The 19,426-nt window shown below is 36.5% G+C and overlaps 1 protein-coding gene across 2 annotated transcripts in view; it reads right to left on the bottom strand.

Moving 5' to 3' along the window:
• Positions 1-10,708: 10,708 nt before the first annotated feature.
• Positions 10,709-19,426, bottom strand: part of LOC145692831 (uncharacterized) — a 33,163-nt gene continuing 24,445 nt past the window's right edge. For both annotated transcript variants that reach the window (XM_081768329.1, XM_081768330.1), the window contains exons 4-5: positions 12,294-12,492; positions 10,709-11,334 (exon numbers count right to left, since the gene is read on the bottom strand). In XM_081768329.1, coding sequence (XP_081624455.1) covers positions 12,325-12,492 — 168 coding nt within the window. In that variant the 3' untranslated portion in view covers positions 10,709-11,334; positions 12,294-12,324. The remainder of the gene's footprint in view (positions 11,335-12,293; positions 12,493-19,426) is intronic.

The raw sequence follows: 19,426 nt of genomic DNA, 5'->3' as shown, positions 1-19,426 counted from the left end.
ACTTTCATTAAAGGTATATTCTAGGGAGAAAGGGTTAAAAAATAGAATATATTGAAAGCTGCTAAACCATTCAAAATAACGCTTACTTTTTCTCCTCTTCTTCTTGTCATACCCTCTGTTGTATTCATTATAATACAACTTCTCCAGAACGCACTTAACATTCTTCTTCTTCTTCTCTTCCCTATATTTGCCAGCACTGACTCGAGCGGCTGGATGGAATTCTCTTCGTTTTACTCTTTCATTTTCAAACTAGCTTTCCGTCAACCATGGCTTGACCACAGCACTAGGCATCTTTCTTATCTTTATCGAATAAGGAAGAGAAAGAAGAAAATTTAATACTATAGTAATGTTCTTCTGGTGTCACAAGGAAAATCAGTTAAAGAAAATTAATTAGGACGACCTATGCTCTGGTGTAGAATTTTATAAAAATAATCCATGTAATACGCGTATAATGTAATTATGTAATAAAATACAAAATATAAAATACATTATTCATAAATTTCTGATCTCATGTTGCCCAGTGGCTTAGGGAAGAGGGGCATATGGGCCGCCGCCCCAAAGAGGTCCGGCAATGTACTTTGATGTTTGTAATTTTTTATATATATATTTTTTAAGTTTATATATTTTTTGTTTGTAATTCCTCTATATGTACCTATAACAGCACTCCCCCCCCAAACACATACTGGCTACGCTATTGATGTTGCCTTATCTATTATGTTAATGAGAAAGTTAGATACTTCTACATCATACATTTCAGATATTGTTTGATTAGAATTCAAGAGTATTTTGTATAGATTAAAATCCCATCCTTCTTTCTCAATAGATGTATTCATGTTTATAACTTTAAAAGAATGCACACTCCAAAGTAGGGAAGGGAAAAATAAACACATTAGATATAAAATATAATTGAAAGACACTATTCGTAAATTTTTGATATCTTATTGCCTTATCTATTATGTAAATGAGAAAGTTACTTCTTCATCATGCATTTCAGATATTATTATTCGACTAGAATTGAAGATACTTTTATATAGATTAAAATCTTCCTCGTGCTTTTTTTCAATAGATGCATTCATGTTTATCTTTTAAAAAATGCCAAAATGTATTTCTTGCCTTCTTTGTTTATTTCATTCTTTCTATATAGAGAACAGGGAGATGAACAAACATTGACCAACTGGCCTGCACATATGGTTCGCTCCTTCTTAACGGAAGAAGAAAGATATTCTGTTGAAGTGTCAAATAAAGCAACACGAAGGACTCGCAGCTTCCAGGCTACTTTTTTCTTCGCGAAAACAGTTAAAACATTCCATTCCTTACTCAAGTAACGGAGATCAGCTTTTACTCACCCCCTCCTATTTTAACTGAGAGCTGTCATGGAGTTCGAATTTGTTGGCAACATCGGATTTCAGAAAAAATATCTGTTTCACTACCATGTAATGGGCGGAGAAGGGTAATAGGTCAATTTTCTGGACCTCACCCTAAGACCGTCATGAAATTTCCAAGACTTTACCCGAGTGTGACGTAATGTTACGTGGTATACTCAATGGGGCCAAGATGGAACAGAACGAGCCTTGCGGCGCTCACTGACGCTCGCTCAGCTATGTTTCGTAAAGTAAGTAAATAACTTTTTTTAATCAATAAAGTTGTGTGTGCAAAATTTATGCATTATATATTACGTACAAACGAAAACGAGTATTATTTTCATCGTATTTTAATGAAAAAACAGGATGTCTATCGGTCACGAAAGTCATGAAAAAGTCACGAAATCAGAAAACAGTCATGAAAGTCAAGAAAAAGTCACGAAATTTAGCTTTTGGGTCACGATTTTTTTTTTTTTTATGTGTACAAATATAAGTATAGACTGGAAAATTTTGTTTTATAAAACGTCAAAATTCACCACCAAAAATGTGTATGGTCGGCTTTAAATGTTAACAAAATCGCAAGCAAAGTACACTTCTATTGCATGCATGAAAATTCGGCCTAATTCGCTTGTGAGAATGTTACTAAATTTTATGATTTGGGAAAGAAAAGGCCATGAAATTTTATTTTTGAATTTTAGTCAACACCCTCAAAAAGTGTTATGAAACTGAAAAAAAAAAAAAAAAAAAAAATCCTTGGGCCGGGTTTGAACCCACGCCAAAAGAATTTTCATTCCTAGCTCGCTTGCTAGCACGCGGCTACGAGGACTGACAACTTCTGGTCTTTGCTTTCCTGCTATATGTATGCTACGTAACGTGAAACGGATAACTCCAACCAATCAGAACGTTGTATTTAGTTCCTATGACTAGGGTCGAGGTAATTAAAATATATGCGACCCAATTAGGAACACCACTGCCATTGTGAAATGATGCTAGAACGACGCGTCTGTTATTGTGTACGGTATGTGTCTGAAGTTGTACGTGGATGACTGTCGTCAAAAGGCGCCTTTTACACTGTTACTAGGAAGGATATGTTGAAAATGACCATATTTAGTGCTCATTCTTCCTACATACGCATAATAAAAAGTGTTGGAAAGATGGGTTTATACTAGGAGTGACTACTACGAAAGTTACTGTGGAACGTTATACGAACCAGAAGCCCGTGAAGAGAAGTCGCCCACAAAAGCACCAGGATGAGGACTCGAAGAAAGATGTCATCCACAGTATTGCAAGAGAGATGTCGATTGATATACCAGGAAAAGTCACGAACCCAATGTATGATTGCCTAGCGATTTATTTTGGTACCTTCAACTGTGAACACAGCCATTCGTAGTCGGCTGCGGCTTAATTGCGTCTGTAGAACGTGCGTACATTACCTGCCCCCACCTCACATTGCAGTGCGAAAAACGAACTACAGGAAACTCAATGAAAAGCACCTGGCAGGGTTCAAGTGCCAGATAGTTCTCACAATGGATGAAGCATCCGCCCATATCACAGCTAGTGATTACTAAGCCTCGGACTTTTATGTAATTACATATTCTAATTGGTTGTATGTAGCTGTACAAGAATGCAGATGTACACCCATGTCCAAAATTATTGTCGCATATCTATAAATATGTTGTAGGAATATAATTTGATATCGAATCCGCCCGGTATTTCTTATAATGTTACTTACTATGTGTATAATCGGGAAAGACATGTATGTGGCAGATTTTATGTCAAAAGAGCAGTAAATAAGAACAATAAAACGAAAATAAAACGTTCTTGTCCATTTAGCAACATTTTGTTTTACTCACTTATTTTCGTATTTATAATACTTTTCTTATGAAATTTACCGCAAATATACATTTCCCGATTACACACACAGTATCAGTATTAAAAGTACCCTGCAAAATCATTATCAAATTATATTCTTATAAGAAGACAGTTATAGATATGCGACAATCATTTTGGACATGAGTGTACATCGATCAAGACGTTTACATTGATATATGTAAATTTTATTTTACATATTTCTTATGATGCTATATATTTTGCGTTATCGCGAACTTTTTAAGAATATTCATTTTTAAAGTTTACTTAATACTATAACAAACGGGAAAAAGCCAGTTGCCCGGTTTCTTCTTTCAAATTTGTTCCATTTCTGATAACTCCATGGAACATTATGTCTTTTCACCGCTACCGTTCAAAGACATGACTTGTGCTTAGGAAATTTCAGCTTTCGCGCTGATTTCAAAGAATCCATGTGAGTAGAACAAGTGATCTGATAGAACCACCACCCGCGGACTCTTCTCCCTCTCAGGCGGTGCATAGAACACACCAAGGTATCCGAAATCACATGCCTAAACCAGCAGAAGTAACATTTTGTATCCTTGCTATTGTTTACTGTACCTGGAACAAACATTTATTTCATCTTTTTGTGGGAGGGAAAAGAACATAAGGGGAAAGCATATGCCTCTTCTTATCCTTTGTTTTTCACCCAATTCACTCAAGGAAAGACAGATGGAGTAAAATATATGGTAACCGTGGGAATGAGTAACAATGGATCACAGAAGCCAAAATGTGTTCTGCTTCTGTCAAATTCATATAAGGCGGAAACACGTTGAGAAATGGAATTCAAAGATTGCTAACTAATTTGTACAGAACGGTGCAATTGCCATTTCAACGGGAAGAAAAGAAAAGAATTATCAAAGAAAAATATTTGGTGGGTAGCCAGACAGTGTAGGGCATATGTAGGGGGAGAAACAAAGGAAAACTGACCGAAACTCGGATTATTTTGATCTTACTGATTGTTGGCGCGTTCATTCATGTGGTCACGTTTGAATATATTCTTAGTTTAGCAGGTGCAGTTCGCTTTCCCACCCAGAGTGACTTTAGTTCTACTTCGTTTATTCAAATCGTCTTATAGTGTCTGATGGATTGTCGTATATATAACCACTGCATAATTAAATACACAGACCACTTTCTTCATCGTAATTGTAGTTGGAGCACCCATTAGAAGATATTCACAATCGTATTGAAGTTGTTGTTGGTTTATTTATTTATTTTAGTGTTAAACGAATTGACTTAATTTTTGTACTCGAATATACAACGAAAAAAATTCAGACAGTAGACAATAAATTATTTGTGGATTCGTGAAGGACAGAATTTGGTGTGACTGGCATTCTGAACGAGTGTTCATCCAATAACGGCGATAATATGGCATCGGCCGCAACTTCACTAGCAGCGAAATTAAAATCGTGCGTTAGAATAGATGAAGTATTTATGACTGATGGTAAAGTCGTAGCATGTACAGCATATGACCCCCCCCCCCCAAAAAAAAATGGATGCTCTATGAAATCGCAGTTGGGGCAACATAAAAGAAGCGCCCTCCACACTAGAAACAAGAAACTGCGTTCCGGTAGAAAGCAAATTCTTCTGATTCAAATGCAGCACGGGGCTTCTACAACGAACGAATTTTTCAAAGACATATGTTCTGCAATAATGACTGCTAATATTGTTTGGTGTAAGCTTCAGGTACACGAATACCGGAAATTCCTGGGAAAATATTGTAAGCATCAAATTCCAGATCAATCGACGTTGCGAAAAAATTATCTTGATATTTGTTACCAGGAAAGTATAGAGAGCATTCGGAGTAAAATAGGGGACTCGTACATATGGGTGGCCGTAGATGAAACTACAGATTTAACGGGCCGCTATGTGGCTAATTGTTGGCAAATTAAACGCTGAAGCTCCATCTTAACCAATTTTAATTTCTTCTCAGACACTAGACCGTACAGATCATGCAACAATAGCAAGATTTGTAAAAGGGGGGTTGAAAGTACTTTGGCCTCATGGAGTTCAAGAAAAAAGTGTGTTGGTTTTATACTCTAATGCTGCTGCTTATATGCCGAAAGCTGCAAAAGATCTAAAAGTATTGTACTCGAATTTAATTCATTTCACTTGTCTTGCTCACACATTCCAACGTGTGGCAGAGGAAGTGAGAAGCAAAAAAGGTTTTTGTGAAAGCTCCAACACGAGTGCAATCTTACAGACAACACTTGTCGGATGTACCTTTACCTCCTGAATCCGTAGTTACACGTTGGGGAACTTGGATAAAGGCGGTCGTGTTTTACAACAAACATTTTAAGCACGTGAAGCGTGTAGTTGACATGTTCCCACCAGAGTCCGCGATTTCAGTGAGTGAAGCTCAAGCCGCAATTAATGATCCTGAAATCGCCTCAACTATAGCATACATTGCAGACAACTTTGGCTTCCTTTAAGAGAACTTGAATCTTCAGGACTTTCAATGCACGAGTCTTGATATTGGCAACAGCGTAAGGGAAAAACTAGCAGTTCGAGGTGAAGCTGGTGACAAAGTTTACAGAAAGTTTGAGCTGGTTTTGGAAAGAAATCCAGGATGTGGAGCCTTTCATAGTGTGTAAGATTCTTAATGGGGAAGTCGTGATTCCCACCCCAGAAGATATATCCCTCCAAAATATGCCCTTGTTGAAATACGCCACTACAACATCATGTGATGTTGAAATATCCTTTTCAGCGTATAAGATCATAGTCTCCGACAAACGGTTGTCAATGAACTAAGAAAACATTGAAAAATACTTGGTTGTGCATTGTAAGTCAAAATGAATCGTATAAGATTTTCCGCCGACGGAAAACTGCGATATATATTTATACAGTGAAGTTTTGTATAATACATTGTTTTTAACACACACACACACACACATATATATATATATATATATATCGGACTGATAAACGGCGTTTTTTAATGATAATGTGTGATTGTATATAATTAAAAAATATATAGTTTGGAAATTACTTGTTCAAAGAAATTCGTAGTATTATAGCTTGAACTGGAAAGTTGCAGACCAGAATATGTGAGTGCGTTATTTTTACTCCTTATTATAACATTATTTTATTGATTCTTATATATGCTTTAGATATTTTCGATTTTTTAAATATTACATATTCTCTGGATATTACAATATTACATATTTAATAACATATTTTGGGTATTTTTCTTACATTTTATGTACATATTTTGCTGTTTGATATTACAGAAAAATCCGGGCCTTAGTGATTACATGCCAGCGCTGACACACCTTGACAAGAATGCCGGGGAAGTTGTTGATAAATAAGGGTAATAAAAATATCAAAGTGAATGCAAGATACTTCCAGAAAACCATTATTGACACTTATCTTTCAGATCGACCCTGGGAGAGTTTTTGACTCCCACCAGGCGCCTCTTGATGGCGGATCGGGAAACAGTCGTCAGATATGTGGTGGGGGATCAAAACCAACACCGTTGCCTTGCAGTTCGTAGAGGGATCTACAAAGGCTAGGGAAAGAGGACCTCCACAGTAACTACTAGTATTCCAGGATAATGGTTGAGCATAAGGCCAACAACCCTATCTCGTTGATGCAATTGCAATATGCAGCAACGTGCAAATTTACTAGTCTTGTTTCTCCACAACTTACAATAACTGACAAATCCAACTGGGTTCGATTCCCAATCTAAAACAACATTTATGTATTACAATATATATATATATAGTCTCATATGCGAACTTCTAAATCCATGTTGAAATTGCACATCATAGAAACAAGGCACAGAACACCGATTTTTTGTCTTCATAATAGTGTTAAATTTTGCTTTTATTATTGCTTTTCTCAGTTATAATGAGTTGTGGAGAAATAAAAATAGTGTATTTTCATTCTTTTTGTTTCCCGATGACGCACAGTAGACGAGTACTTTTTGTCGTGATGGCGAATTTGAGTACTTCCGCCTATATAGCCTTAATTCTGAATAGGGATTAAATTCTTAACAAACTCATTACTGTTATGCGTATGATAAATCTAATGCTTCTACAACATTTACATACTTCGAAACCTGTAAATTATGCCCTTTACACCAAGGGATACTTATGGTGGAGGCAAATGGATTATGATGGAAGAATGGGTGGAATGAAAACTTGAAGTGTACAGAAACACCCCGAGAAAAACTACGGGCACGCTGTTGTCCACCAGAAACTTAATTTACTGGGAGTCGAACTAGGGACCTCACGCACCAGAGGTAAGCGCTTTAAATTATTCGGGTAAAACTAGGATGGGCAAAACGGGTTTTTATAAAAACCGGTTTCTAGAAAACCGAAATTTCGGTTTTCTCCAAAACCAGTTCGTTTTCTTACCGAAACCGGTTTCGCTTTTCACCAAAACTGGTTTCGGTGAAAACTTTTGGAAAACACACAAAACTATTTCTGTGGAAACGGAATCGGTTTCCGGAGAACAACGAAACATTATTCTGGTCTGAAATAGAACTAATTTGAAAAAAAAAAAAAACGGAACCGGTTTTGAAGAAAACCGTATCCGGTGAAAAACCGATAACCGGTTTCGGTTGTTCACCGAAATTGGTTTCAGTTAAAAACAATTATTTTTAACAAAAATTAAAAACTGGTTTCGGTTTTCCCCCGAATTAAATTGCCCACCACTAATTAAAACGCAAAATTGATAAATGATTATCACAAAAGAAACAATACTTTTGAATAATTTTGCTGTGGTTCGATGCCCCGCCAAGTAAGGTTGTTCTAGACAACATCGTGTCTGTAGGTTTTCTCGGGTGCTTCCGTTTCCTCCCACATTTTCATTCCCCCGATTCTTCCATCATCATTTGCTTACCTTAATCATTGGCTCCCTTAGCTTAAAAGACACATTCGTGGGACGTTAAACTGAAAGAGATTTTTGTATAGAATTAATATTCTATTGACGAAAGGAGCTTTAAAAAAGCTGGGTCTGATTCCTGGTGGAAACGCATGCGGTTCGGTTCCTACATTAAGCTATAGGTTTACGCCTTACATAGCATTAGTACTAAACAGGGATTAAACTTCAAACAAACTCGTTACTATGCCTATGAAACAGTATCGTTGATTCCTTTTTAAGAAGTTCCCTCCAATTCTTGGTAGAAAATGCAAGTAGCCTTTGTTTATCTTTTATTATTATTATTATTAATTTGATTAAGGCCTACTGTTCACTGGCAACAAAACAGTTGCGTAACTATCTCGTCGCTGTCGCTTATAGCGAGCAACTTAACGGAGACAAAACAATTTTGTTGCCACACCCTCGCTCACTGGCGGCGGCAACGGAAAAGTCGCTGGGCTTTAGATATCACAATTTGACGGAACTGGGTGTTAATGCTGAATTTAAGAAGGAAAAAAAAAAGAAAGAAATACTGGGTGCATCCTATATACAGTAAGAGATTGCTGAAGGGAAAATATAGTGATCTAAGTAATCTACATAATTATTCCTCGAAGCTCCTTCCAATTTCTTATAACAGCGAAACAGATTTTCTCCCACAGTTTCTTTTTTAAATTTATATCTGAATATTCTTGCATTTTTTATATATATATATAACGCTGGGCTTTTCTCTATTTCCTCAATTTTTTATTGTCTTCATCGCTAATTAAATACATATTAGCTTTCATTACAAACACTATTTTACACGCTGCATCGGCAACCTTTCTGTTGTCATTGCTGCAGTGAGCAGACTCCCATAAGACTCAATGCATTTAGCCAGGGCAACACAGATGCCCGAAAGAAAGTTGCCAGTGAGCAGTAGGCCTAAAAGCTCTCCTCTAACCATTTATCTTTTTAAGAACTCCTGTGTTTCATTTATTTTTAGCTAGAAAAAGGAACCAGACTGCCGAAAAAATATTGCCAGAAATGAATTGGTAAGTATTCTTAAAATAAGAAACAATCTTCCCAGTTCACTTAATCACTAAACAAAAGAGAGAAAAAGTTGCTTTCTAATAGTTATACGAGGATCATTCAATAAGTAAAGAGACAAAGTCTATATTTTTAACACTTATCTTTTTTTTTTTTTTTTGTTTGTTTGTTTGTTTGTTTCAGGGGTGTTAGCTGGCAACCTTGGGATATGCTCTGATCTGCTGTTTCGTAATTTTATGTCAACATAACTTCAAAAATATCAATTCATCATGGCAAGTCCTCTAGAAGATTGCACCTTAGAAGAACAGCGCTCAGTCATTAGGTTTTTAGTCGCAGAAGGTGTAAAACCAAGTGAAATTTTTTCTCGAATGTTGAGACAATACGGTAACAGTTGTATGAACCGTGCGAATGTGTACAAGTAGGTTGATCGGTTTAAAAGTGGCCGAACAAGTGTAGGTGATGAACCCCGATGTGGACGTCCAGTGGAAGTTTCTGGTTCTTCGTTGGAATCGAGGATTGACGGACTTATTCGTGATAACAGAAGAATTACTGTTGAAATGATAGCTGAGGAAGTTCAAGTAAGTGTTGGAACTGTTCACAATGTCATTAGGAACATTTTAAAGTACAGAAAAACGTGTGCCAGATGGGTTCCCAGACAGCTTACTGACGCTCATAAAGAATCAAGGCTTTCCATTTGTCAAGCCTTAACGCAACGAAGTGTGATTGAAGGAGACGCTTCTTTTGAAAGAATAGTGACTTGCGACGAGGCCTGGATCCATCACTACGACCCTGAGACCAAAAGGCAGAGTATGGAGTGGAAACACACTAGCTCTCCAGTTCGCAAAAAATTCAAGGTTCAACCTTCCGCTGGTAAAGTGCTGCTGACCATCTTTTGGGACTCACAGGGTCCAATCTATTGCGATTTCCTTGAAGATTAGCGAACTATCAATAGCCTATACTATTCTGAGATGCTAGAACACAAAGTTAAACCAGCTATCAGGAGCAAACGCCGTGGACTCTTGTCAAAAGCACTCATTCTTCAGCACGATAAGGCCCGCCCTCATACAGCCCAGCTGACCCGAGATAAGCTTCAAGAATTGGGTTGGGAGGTCTTACCTCATCCTGCCTACAGCCCAGACCTCGCCCCATCTGATTTTTACCTGTTTGGACCACTCAAAGACGCCCTACGTGGAAAAAGATTTGCTAACAATGAGGAAGTTAAGGCAGCGGTGCAAAGGTGGCTTCGGGGTAAATCGAAAGATTTCTTCGCCAAGGGAATTAGGAAGCTGCAAGAAAGATGGGACAAATGTATAACTGTAAAGGGTGATTATATTGAAAAATAGCCTTAGTTTTGAAAGATTGAAATACATCTTTATTGACCTATAGCAATTTCTCTTTTTACTTATTGAATGCCCCTCGTAATATATTTCATTGCAATTAAAATCTTTTTAACATGAGGCCTTAAGTCCGCCCTTGAATGCGACTGAAACCACTGTTTTGCCAAAAGCACATTGTTGAACTAAAGTTTACGTGGTCAATACAAAATATTTCTTTTACTTAAAAACATCTCAAATCTTTGAAAATTTATTATTTTTAACCTCCATTACTTATCACACGAAACAATCGCATTTGTACTGCAAATCACAGGAAGAAATACATTCAGACACATACAATCATGAAACATTGTACCTTATTATTTAATCATAACAATAACAGTATCTCGTACATCATATATAAAATATTGACGGAATATTTAATTATTAGATTTTCACAACAATTGCCAGAAAAATACCTCGATACTTTACACAACATACTTATCAATCGATTAAAATCTATAAATAGCACTTTCTCATTGAATCTTTCTTTTTAGATATAAACTTTATAATTAGAAACTCTTATTAGTAACATGTGCCAAATACGTGATAACAAAGTGCTTATATTAAGACCTATACAAGAAAAATAGTAATAAAAAATTTGATTCTGCGATACACACGCACACTTGCATAGAAAAATGTAAATACAAAAGAAATGCACATAACAGAATTCATCATCGTTATATGTTACATAACTGTGAAGGCACGCAATCTGAAGTGTTACCGTATCTCGATATAGTACTACCACTACGGTATCAACAGTTTTTCCTTCTTCTTACAATGATCCTATGACCATACTCAGCTTTTCAGCCTTGAAAGTGGTGCTGAAAGAAACAAAGAAAAGTAATAATATGAATCTATATACACCAATATAACGAAATGTTCAGAACTGTGAAGTAATTTTTAGACTCTTTTCCCTATTAAAAAAAAAAAAAAAAAAAATGTTAAAACGTTTTATTTTAATAAATTTCGAACCAAAATTTCCTGATTTTCCTTATACTTAACTTTACATGGTTTTCTTTAATTTCCAATGGCTCAACCGTGTCCTCAAATCTTCCAACCTTAATTTAACTTCTTTTACTTACAACAGTTCTAACGTGCCCTCAAATCTTGCAATGTTGATTTAACTTCTTTAATTTACAATGGTTCAACCGTTTCCTAAAATCTTCCAACCTTAATTTAACTTCTTTAACTTCCACTGGTTCAACCGTGTCCTCAAATCTTGCAATATTAATTTAACTTTTTTAAAATACAATGGTTCAACCGTGTCTACAAATCTTGTTCTTTTCCTATAACCACAGTTGTGGTTTTATAATATTATTGACGCAGCCATTAGCTATGTCGGCTATTGCACTATAAATTGTTAAAAAGTAGAAGATTGTTAACCTTAATTTAATTGATTTCCCGACGTCATAACAATGATGAAAATTTTTACAGTGATATAAATCGGATAATAATGCAAGATTCCATTCTTACTTTTATGTATTTCTATATATTTATATATTTTTAACTAAGAGTTATTTTTGAATCACTTCCTCAGGTAGAATGTATTGTTGAGTTGAGTTGAATTTGAGATTAATGTCCCTTTCAGCAGCGAGGCTATTAGAATAGATTATCATATGTTCCTAATGTATTGTTGAAAAAGACAGTATCGGCAAGCATGCACGAAAAGAAACAATAACGGTAGAAATTTATTTAATTATGAGTAAGCAGTAGAAAACAAAATAAAACAATAGTCAAGTTGATTTTTTTTAAAATAAAAGTTAAAAATGCAAAACATTACCTGCGATATCTTCAGAGTGATATACTCGATGTTACGACGGGGTTGCAGTCGGAGAGTCTTGTATTCGTATCTCAAAACAACAACAATCAATGGTCTTGCAGGAAGGATTGTGACATTTACAGGCGAAATCTCGCTCCATGCAGTTACACATCTGGACAGGTAAACAGGCACAACACTTACCAGAGAACAACCCTCGACCCTTTAAAGAGGAAAAAAAAAGTTAAAAATAATAGAAAAATAAATATTACATATCTTTAAATAACAAATTGCTTAGTTTGTTATACTCTAAAATTAACGCTTCAGTAAGCTTGTAATTGTAGTGGAAATTGCAAAGTTCAAATCGCCTTAATCCTTATTACTCACATTATGGTTTACACTAAAGAGCAACACCTATTACGAACTCTGAAAAAGGTAGCAGATTCTAGTTTTAAGAGGAAAGTTCTTGGAAACAGTTGGTTTTCAATTTTTTAATTCTTTAACTGTTTGGACTTTATCCAGCTGTTTGGACTTTATCTATAATGTAATAAAGCAACTACATTTTAACCGACCAGGGGTTCCTCATTTACTATGCATGTACATATATACAGTGTGTGTAAGTGTAGGTAAGGAAAAAAATGAAATGAAATCTTTGAGTTTTACGTCCCAGGCTTATGCCGGTTAGGCTAAAGGAGAAGGTGATGATGAGTAATGAATGAAATGGTGGAATGAAGAAAGTGGGAGGAAACGGGGAAACCCCGAGGAAATCCACGCACACTGTGTTTTTCCTCCACAAAGTTCACTTGGCAGGGGGTGGGGATCGAACTCAGGACCCCAAACATTAGAGTTGAACGCTCTACCACTGAGCCACTGCGGTAAGGTAGATAAAGAAGTTCTGCAAAACAAACTTAATTTATTTTATAAAGTATCACCTATCACATAACCAGGTAAGGAAAAAGAAAGTTATGAGAAAAATTCATACTCAAAATTCCTAGGCTTTTTCAGCTTTTCACGAAATTCCCGAACTTTTTACGATTAAATTGAATTTCCGGATTTATTCCAGGCTTTCGATGTTTTCAGTTTAGTGGGAACACTGCACTAGTTTACAGTATGACCTAAAAGTCGCAGAATCTTGAACTTTGAAGAACTTATCTTCAAACCAGATAATTTACAAGAGGAAACACTTCGTGCAGTGATTAAGGCCTGTATTTCTGTATTTAAGAAAATTTTGCAATATAAACAGCATTTAATGTTAATTTAGAAAAAAGAAACTGTCGCCAGCTGCAAAATAATTTTCTACCATGAGTGTAATTTTATTCAGGCACATTTAGGTAAAATTAACTATAATATTGCTTGATATCACAGAACAGTCTGTATGAATACTCATAATGAAGGGGTTCCTCCGATCATGTTGAATGTAATGACCCTGGCTTGAACAATTTCACGATATCAAAGAAAGCTTCTATTCAGCACAGCCTGGTCCTTGCATACTATCTACAGCAATGCTTCTCAACCTAATTTCTATCACGATCCCCATTTTATCACATTCTCTTGCCAGCGACCCGCTTATAATTTCTGGTTTGTAATAAGCTTGTCTGGGACTTTTAATATACTTATTACGGAGATTTCACGATATCCATCCATTTCCATAACAGTAGAATCCATTTCTTGTATATAGTGGATGCAATAACTTCCCTAAAATCAAATGGATGAAAATCAAATTTAGTTAGTTCGTTCATAGGACAAATATCGAATATTTTAAAACTTCCTAACTCCCTTAATTTTGGATTATATGATAAAAGAATAAAGTGAGTTCTAATTTTGGTTTAAAAAAAAAAAAAAAAAACCTGGACTGTTGTTTAAAAAGTTACTGAGTACTTTAAATGACTTGATAATGTGCGTCAGAAAGATTGAACCGGGTATTGCCACACTAGTGAAACCACACCATACTCAGGTATCTCATTAGCTTTCAATATGCAGGTTTTGTTGCATTTGTATTTTGCTGTATTTCAATATGCAGTTCTCATTAGTTTCATATGGTACCTCTTTCATTTAAATTGATTTTTAAACAACTCTGCACCTGTTGAAAATGATTAGTAGATCTATTTTTTTTTATTTTTTTTTTTTTTGTAGTTCTGAACAGTATGTATAAAAGTAAAAATATGCCAATCAGAACAAAATTGAAAATAATTTTTAAAAATAGTTTCCGATATTAGATTCTAACTCGCTAATGCTCGCTGGGGGCTCCGCCCCCAGACCCCCGCTCATGGCTTTGCAATGAACTTTCTCAACTTCTGGAAAACAATTCTGGAGAAATTACTTCTCTTTAAAGAATATACTTATCACCAACACATGCGTCAATTCAACGGGTATTATTTCCTTAATTTCACTTTGAACAGCAAATATACAATTTATTAAAAAGAACTATATTCCTACGTGTACACTGACAATCACGTAAATGGCTTATTATATTCGACTTGCGCACATACGTGTTAGAGACAACAGTACTTATTTTTTGTCACATAATAGTGGAAAATGTCTTGCAATCTCCTACTTGATAATCTTTACAATATAAATTTTGTTGCAGCATTTTTAAACATTTATATATAGCATTTTCATAAATACTACCATTTGCCGCGTAATATATTACAACGTATTATAATGGTGTACTTGGGGATAATTTCAAAAACATATTACCAGCAGCAAACGTACGTCCTATGTGTTACATAAAAGTGGGAAAAAAATTGCAGTCTTCAGACATATTTATTTTTATATTTTCATCGAAGACTACAATTTAGTAGATAATCATTTCTGAATAACTCAAAATCATATTTCTTATTACAATTAGCTAATAAAACATCAATTCCATAATAATATGCTCTAAGAGAGCGCATACATAATGCCATAAGTACTCCGATTTTAGAGGTGTAATTCCATGAAATACTGACCCCTTATCTACCATGTGAGTTAAGTAGAAACTTGAATGTGTAAAATTTTAAGGAGTTCGGTAGTCCAGTGTAAACATGTCAGACTACTGAGGGCGAGACCTGGGTTCGATCCCCATCGATTTCTTCTTATTTTTTCTTTCTTCAAACTTATATTTCGTTAACATATACTGATTGTCAATAAGGTTGAGTCTATTATACACATCATTTCATTCGCACCTTGCCCGCCAGAGAAACTATTGAATCGAAAGAAGCACTTTTCCACGTATCTCATATTATAACTAATTACGCTGCCGACCACACAACAGCCAAAAGGCGTTTTCTGAGCATCTATTATGATTATTTTCCGAACCGTTTTTCCGATACTAACGTACCTCCGATTTGCAGGCTAGATGTGTGGTATACATTGTAAACTTGTTATACGAGGATCAACTACGAGAATAAACAGGGAGATTTTGTGCGATCATTTTTCCGATTTCTTGCATCGTTTCGGGGATATCAGCTAATTTCCGGTTTGAAGAACACACATTTTAATCGCGGGACACAATATCGTACAAGTGATGCCCAGTGTTACTTCATTGGGGGAAGACCGCCGGACCTGTATTTCATTGGGGGGGGGGGGGAGACCGCCGGAGCTTTAAGAATGCCTCTCGGAGCACATCAAAATAATACCTCTTATAATACAAAACGTGGAACATCTGAACAGAAGACCTGCGTTCGATCCTTATCAAATTCTTTTCGAAAATTTATTTTTATAGCATAGGTGATTGCCAATAAGCTTGACTCTATTATACACGGCATTTCATTCCAACCGGAACCGCCACACAAACTATTAAATCGAAAGGGGCACTTTTCCACGTATCTTATATATTATAACTATCTACGCTGCCGACGAGACAATTTTCAAGAGGTGCCCATTTGTGTGTGTGTTTATTTCCTTAAAATTATTATTTTATACTTTCCAGTTGTGGCATTGACTTCAAACTTGCTATACGCATGTATCTTAACGAGGGACATAAGAGGTGAGAGAGATATTTTGCAATCATTTCCGGTTTGAAGCAGAAACTGTTGTCGCGAGACAAAATGTATTGTTGTCTTCTATGGACACTATATCGTGAAAATGATGCCCAATGTTTCTTTCAGACATTTTTTGAAGGACACTGCCTCCTCAGAGGGCCCCTGGAGGAGATCAAAATAATACGTTTATAATACAATAACAAATAGAATATTACCAGCAGTGCAACCGTTCTAATAATTCCCCCCCCCCCCCCGCGCGGAACATTGCTTTCGAAAGACACACTGGTGATGCACCATTTCGAAAGCTACATATGTTTGAATTTAAATACTTCAGTATCGTCTCGAAACTACACACGAACATACCAGGGGCGGTTCCAGGGGGAGGCGATCGGGGGGATCGCCCCCTCAAAAAAGAGGAAATTTTCGTATTTTATATATAAATAAAATATATAGTTTATTTTTTGACTCTCTTAAAAGTAGCTCTAAGTATCAGTATTACAACACACCGCCCCCCCAGAAGTCCGTCCTGGATGAGCCCCTGGAACAAACTGCCTCGTTTCGAGACCATTTCAAAAGTTGCTGTATAAGTATACCTTTTCCCTCTACGTATGTAATAATGAAAATATTTCGTTCCCGCAATACGAACAGAAAGTAGTTTGCTAAAACGAAATGGAGATAAGAAAAAATACAAAACCGTTTAGTCGGGAATAGAACCCAGACCTGTTACTTAGAAAGCCCAAACGTTACCTCTGAGCTAGGTTCGTACGTTGATTCTAGTTTGTTCTATTATGATTAGCATAGCTCATAACAAGGCAGATCAAGCAAATTCAACAACATGGCATCTTTGCATTCAAGATGGCGACTTCTCCAATGATTTGTCTCTTCGTTGAAACTGCACTTCATCCTTAAGAGTATAGCAAAACATGACTGTCCTACCGTGAGAACAACTTATAATTTTCATGGTTACAAACTTTTGAACCGCCATCTTGAATCGAAGATGGCGACTTTTCCAGTGTCCGATTTTTCCCCTCACTTACACTGTAATCTACACACTTGAACGAAATTTCGTGATTCCACCATATCTACAAGTTGCCTAGAATTAGACGCCCCCTTATTACATTCCTAGCACTTTCTTACACCGAAAATGACTATTTTTTTCAAGTTTAAGGGCGGATTCGTAAACTACGCATCAGAATAAACATCACCTCGGAATTTCAACGTCCTAGACACAGCCATTACAAATTTCACATTTTTTCGATTTGCGCCGCCAAACCAAAACGAATTTTAATACTCTTTTCTCTATCATAAACTATGTTCCTAGCTTCACTGCCTGACAAAATATGACGTTTCTATGGTGTGCGGAACTACTCTAAAAACCAGCATTTCGAAACGGCGAAAAATTTCGACACTTCATTTACATGGAAAATGTCGCCTTTTTCGTGATATCGGAATTTTCCCATTACTCACATCCCATGACGAACAAGTATGCAAAATTTGGTGTTTGTATGTTTTGTGGAAGTATGCAAACAATTAAGTGTGTTTCCGACTTTAGAGGTATACAATTATATTCATTTCTTCTGCTTACTTCGCGACCTCCAGGTTGAAAAAACATGATCTAGAGTCTCTCAGTGTTATGGCTCGATATTCTGTGATGTTCCGTTTTAATAGGCTAAACGTATAAAAATTCATACGTGATGCTTCTGGTGATTCAGCAAAGATGTATATAAATCGGGTAGTCTTGATAACTATCTCCTATTTTATACCGGTCATCTAGGTCAACGCTGTTTTGACTGTGTGACGGTTGGTGGTGTTTTGGTGAATGTGGACCTTAGCAATCTCGCTGTCATACAAAACAGGAGCATACTGCCAGTATATGGGATCTAGGAAGTGCTGTATATAGTAAGCTGCACTTCCCTTCACATTAGATGTCACTTGTGTATAGGAAGCTTCCCTATGGTACACAAAACCACAACTACCATAGTACAGTAAACTCTTTGGGCGAACTTCCCTTGTGCGTGTCCCTTCCCCTCGATAGGAGGGTATAAACCACACGGGCCTGATCAAATAGAATCACGCCTCACCTAGAGTGATGATATAATATTTATCACCTGCTAGGTATCGCTCATACAGACGTTTCTATGCCACTCTTTGGTGGGGGTGGGGGATGGGGGCATGCATTGGTGTTGAACAGCATGGACCTGGCGTATGTACGTTGTTTTGCGACCTAACTCCTGTCGGGAGACTACAATTAATGGTTGCTGGTGACGATCGGACACGTGCTGCTATTTCAGTTATGGTGGTAGCTTATCTTTGGTCACATATTGCCATACTTTAGCAATGATGTCTCGAGTGCGTTGCGAAGCTGGTTACTTCTTCTGGTACTCTTGACTGATTGTTCTGTTGTTGGAGGATGGATGCAAATTACAGCATGTATTCCCTTATAAAAATACTGTGAAACCTTCGCATTTACACCGTATTTTTTTTTTTTTTTTAATTTAGCTGTACCTATGGCCCACGTTGAAAAGTGCTACTTCCAAAACGGATGCAATTTTTGGAGACACGATGATCGTGGAGACTCTTATTCCCTGCTACCTTGTAGATAACTATCTGGGTCATGTGTGACGTATACGATATAGTACTAGAACAGAGTGCCTCGGTGGACGCCTGCAGTTCACTAACATGAGGATGAAACAATCTTCTGTGTAGGGAAATCGGTAGTAATCCAAATAGCCCATACTTTATATATATATATATATTTTTTTATCAAAGACAATCAGTTAGTTCAAAGTTTCCATATGCTACATTGACGATTGAAGGTTAAGAATGAGAGTTATCTCACATTATGGAACTGAGTATTTCTCTTGTGGGAAGACACAGTGGCCCAGTGGTAGAGCATTTACTTCTGGTGTGTGGGGTCTTTGATTCGATCCCCGGCCAAGTAAGTTTGTGGCGGACAACATCGAGGTTTTCTCGGGGTACTCCCGTTTCCTCCCACATTCTCATTCCACAAATTCTCCCATCATCATCATCATCATCTCCCTTAGCCTAAAGAGCATAATCGTGGGACGTTAAACTGAAAGATTTAATTTCATTTTCATATTTTTATTGTTAAACATTTTTCATATATTTGTCCAAATCTTTATGCCAAACGCCTTTCATTACTATAAATTACGTATACTTTACTCAACATATTTG

Source organism: Thermobia domestica, chromosome 8 (genome assembly GCF_964235325.1).
Source record: "Thermobia domestica chromosome 8, izTheDome1.hap1.1, whole genome shotgun sequence".
NCBI lineage: Eukaryota > Metazoa > Arthropoda > Insecta > Zygentoma > Lepismatidae > Thermobia > Thermobia domestica.
The sequence above is the reverse complement of the archived record's forward strand: the minus strand, read 5'-3'. Positions and strand labels throughout refer to the sequence as shown.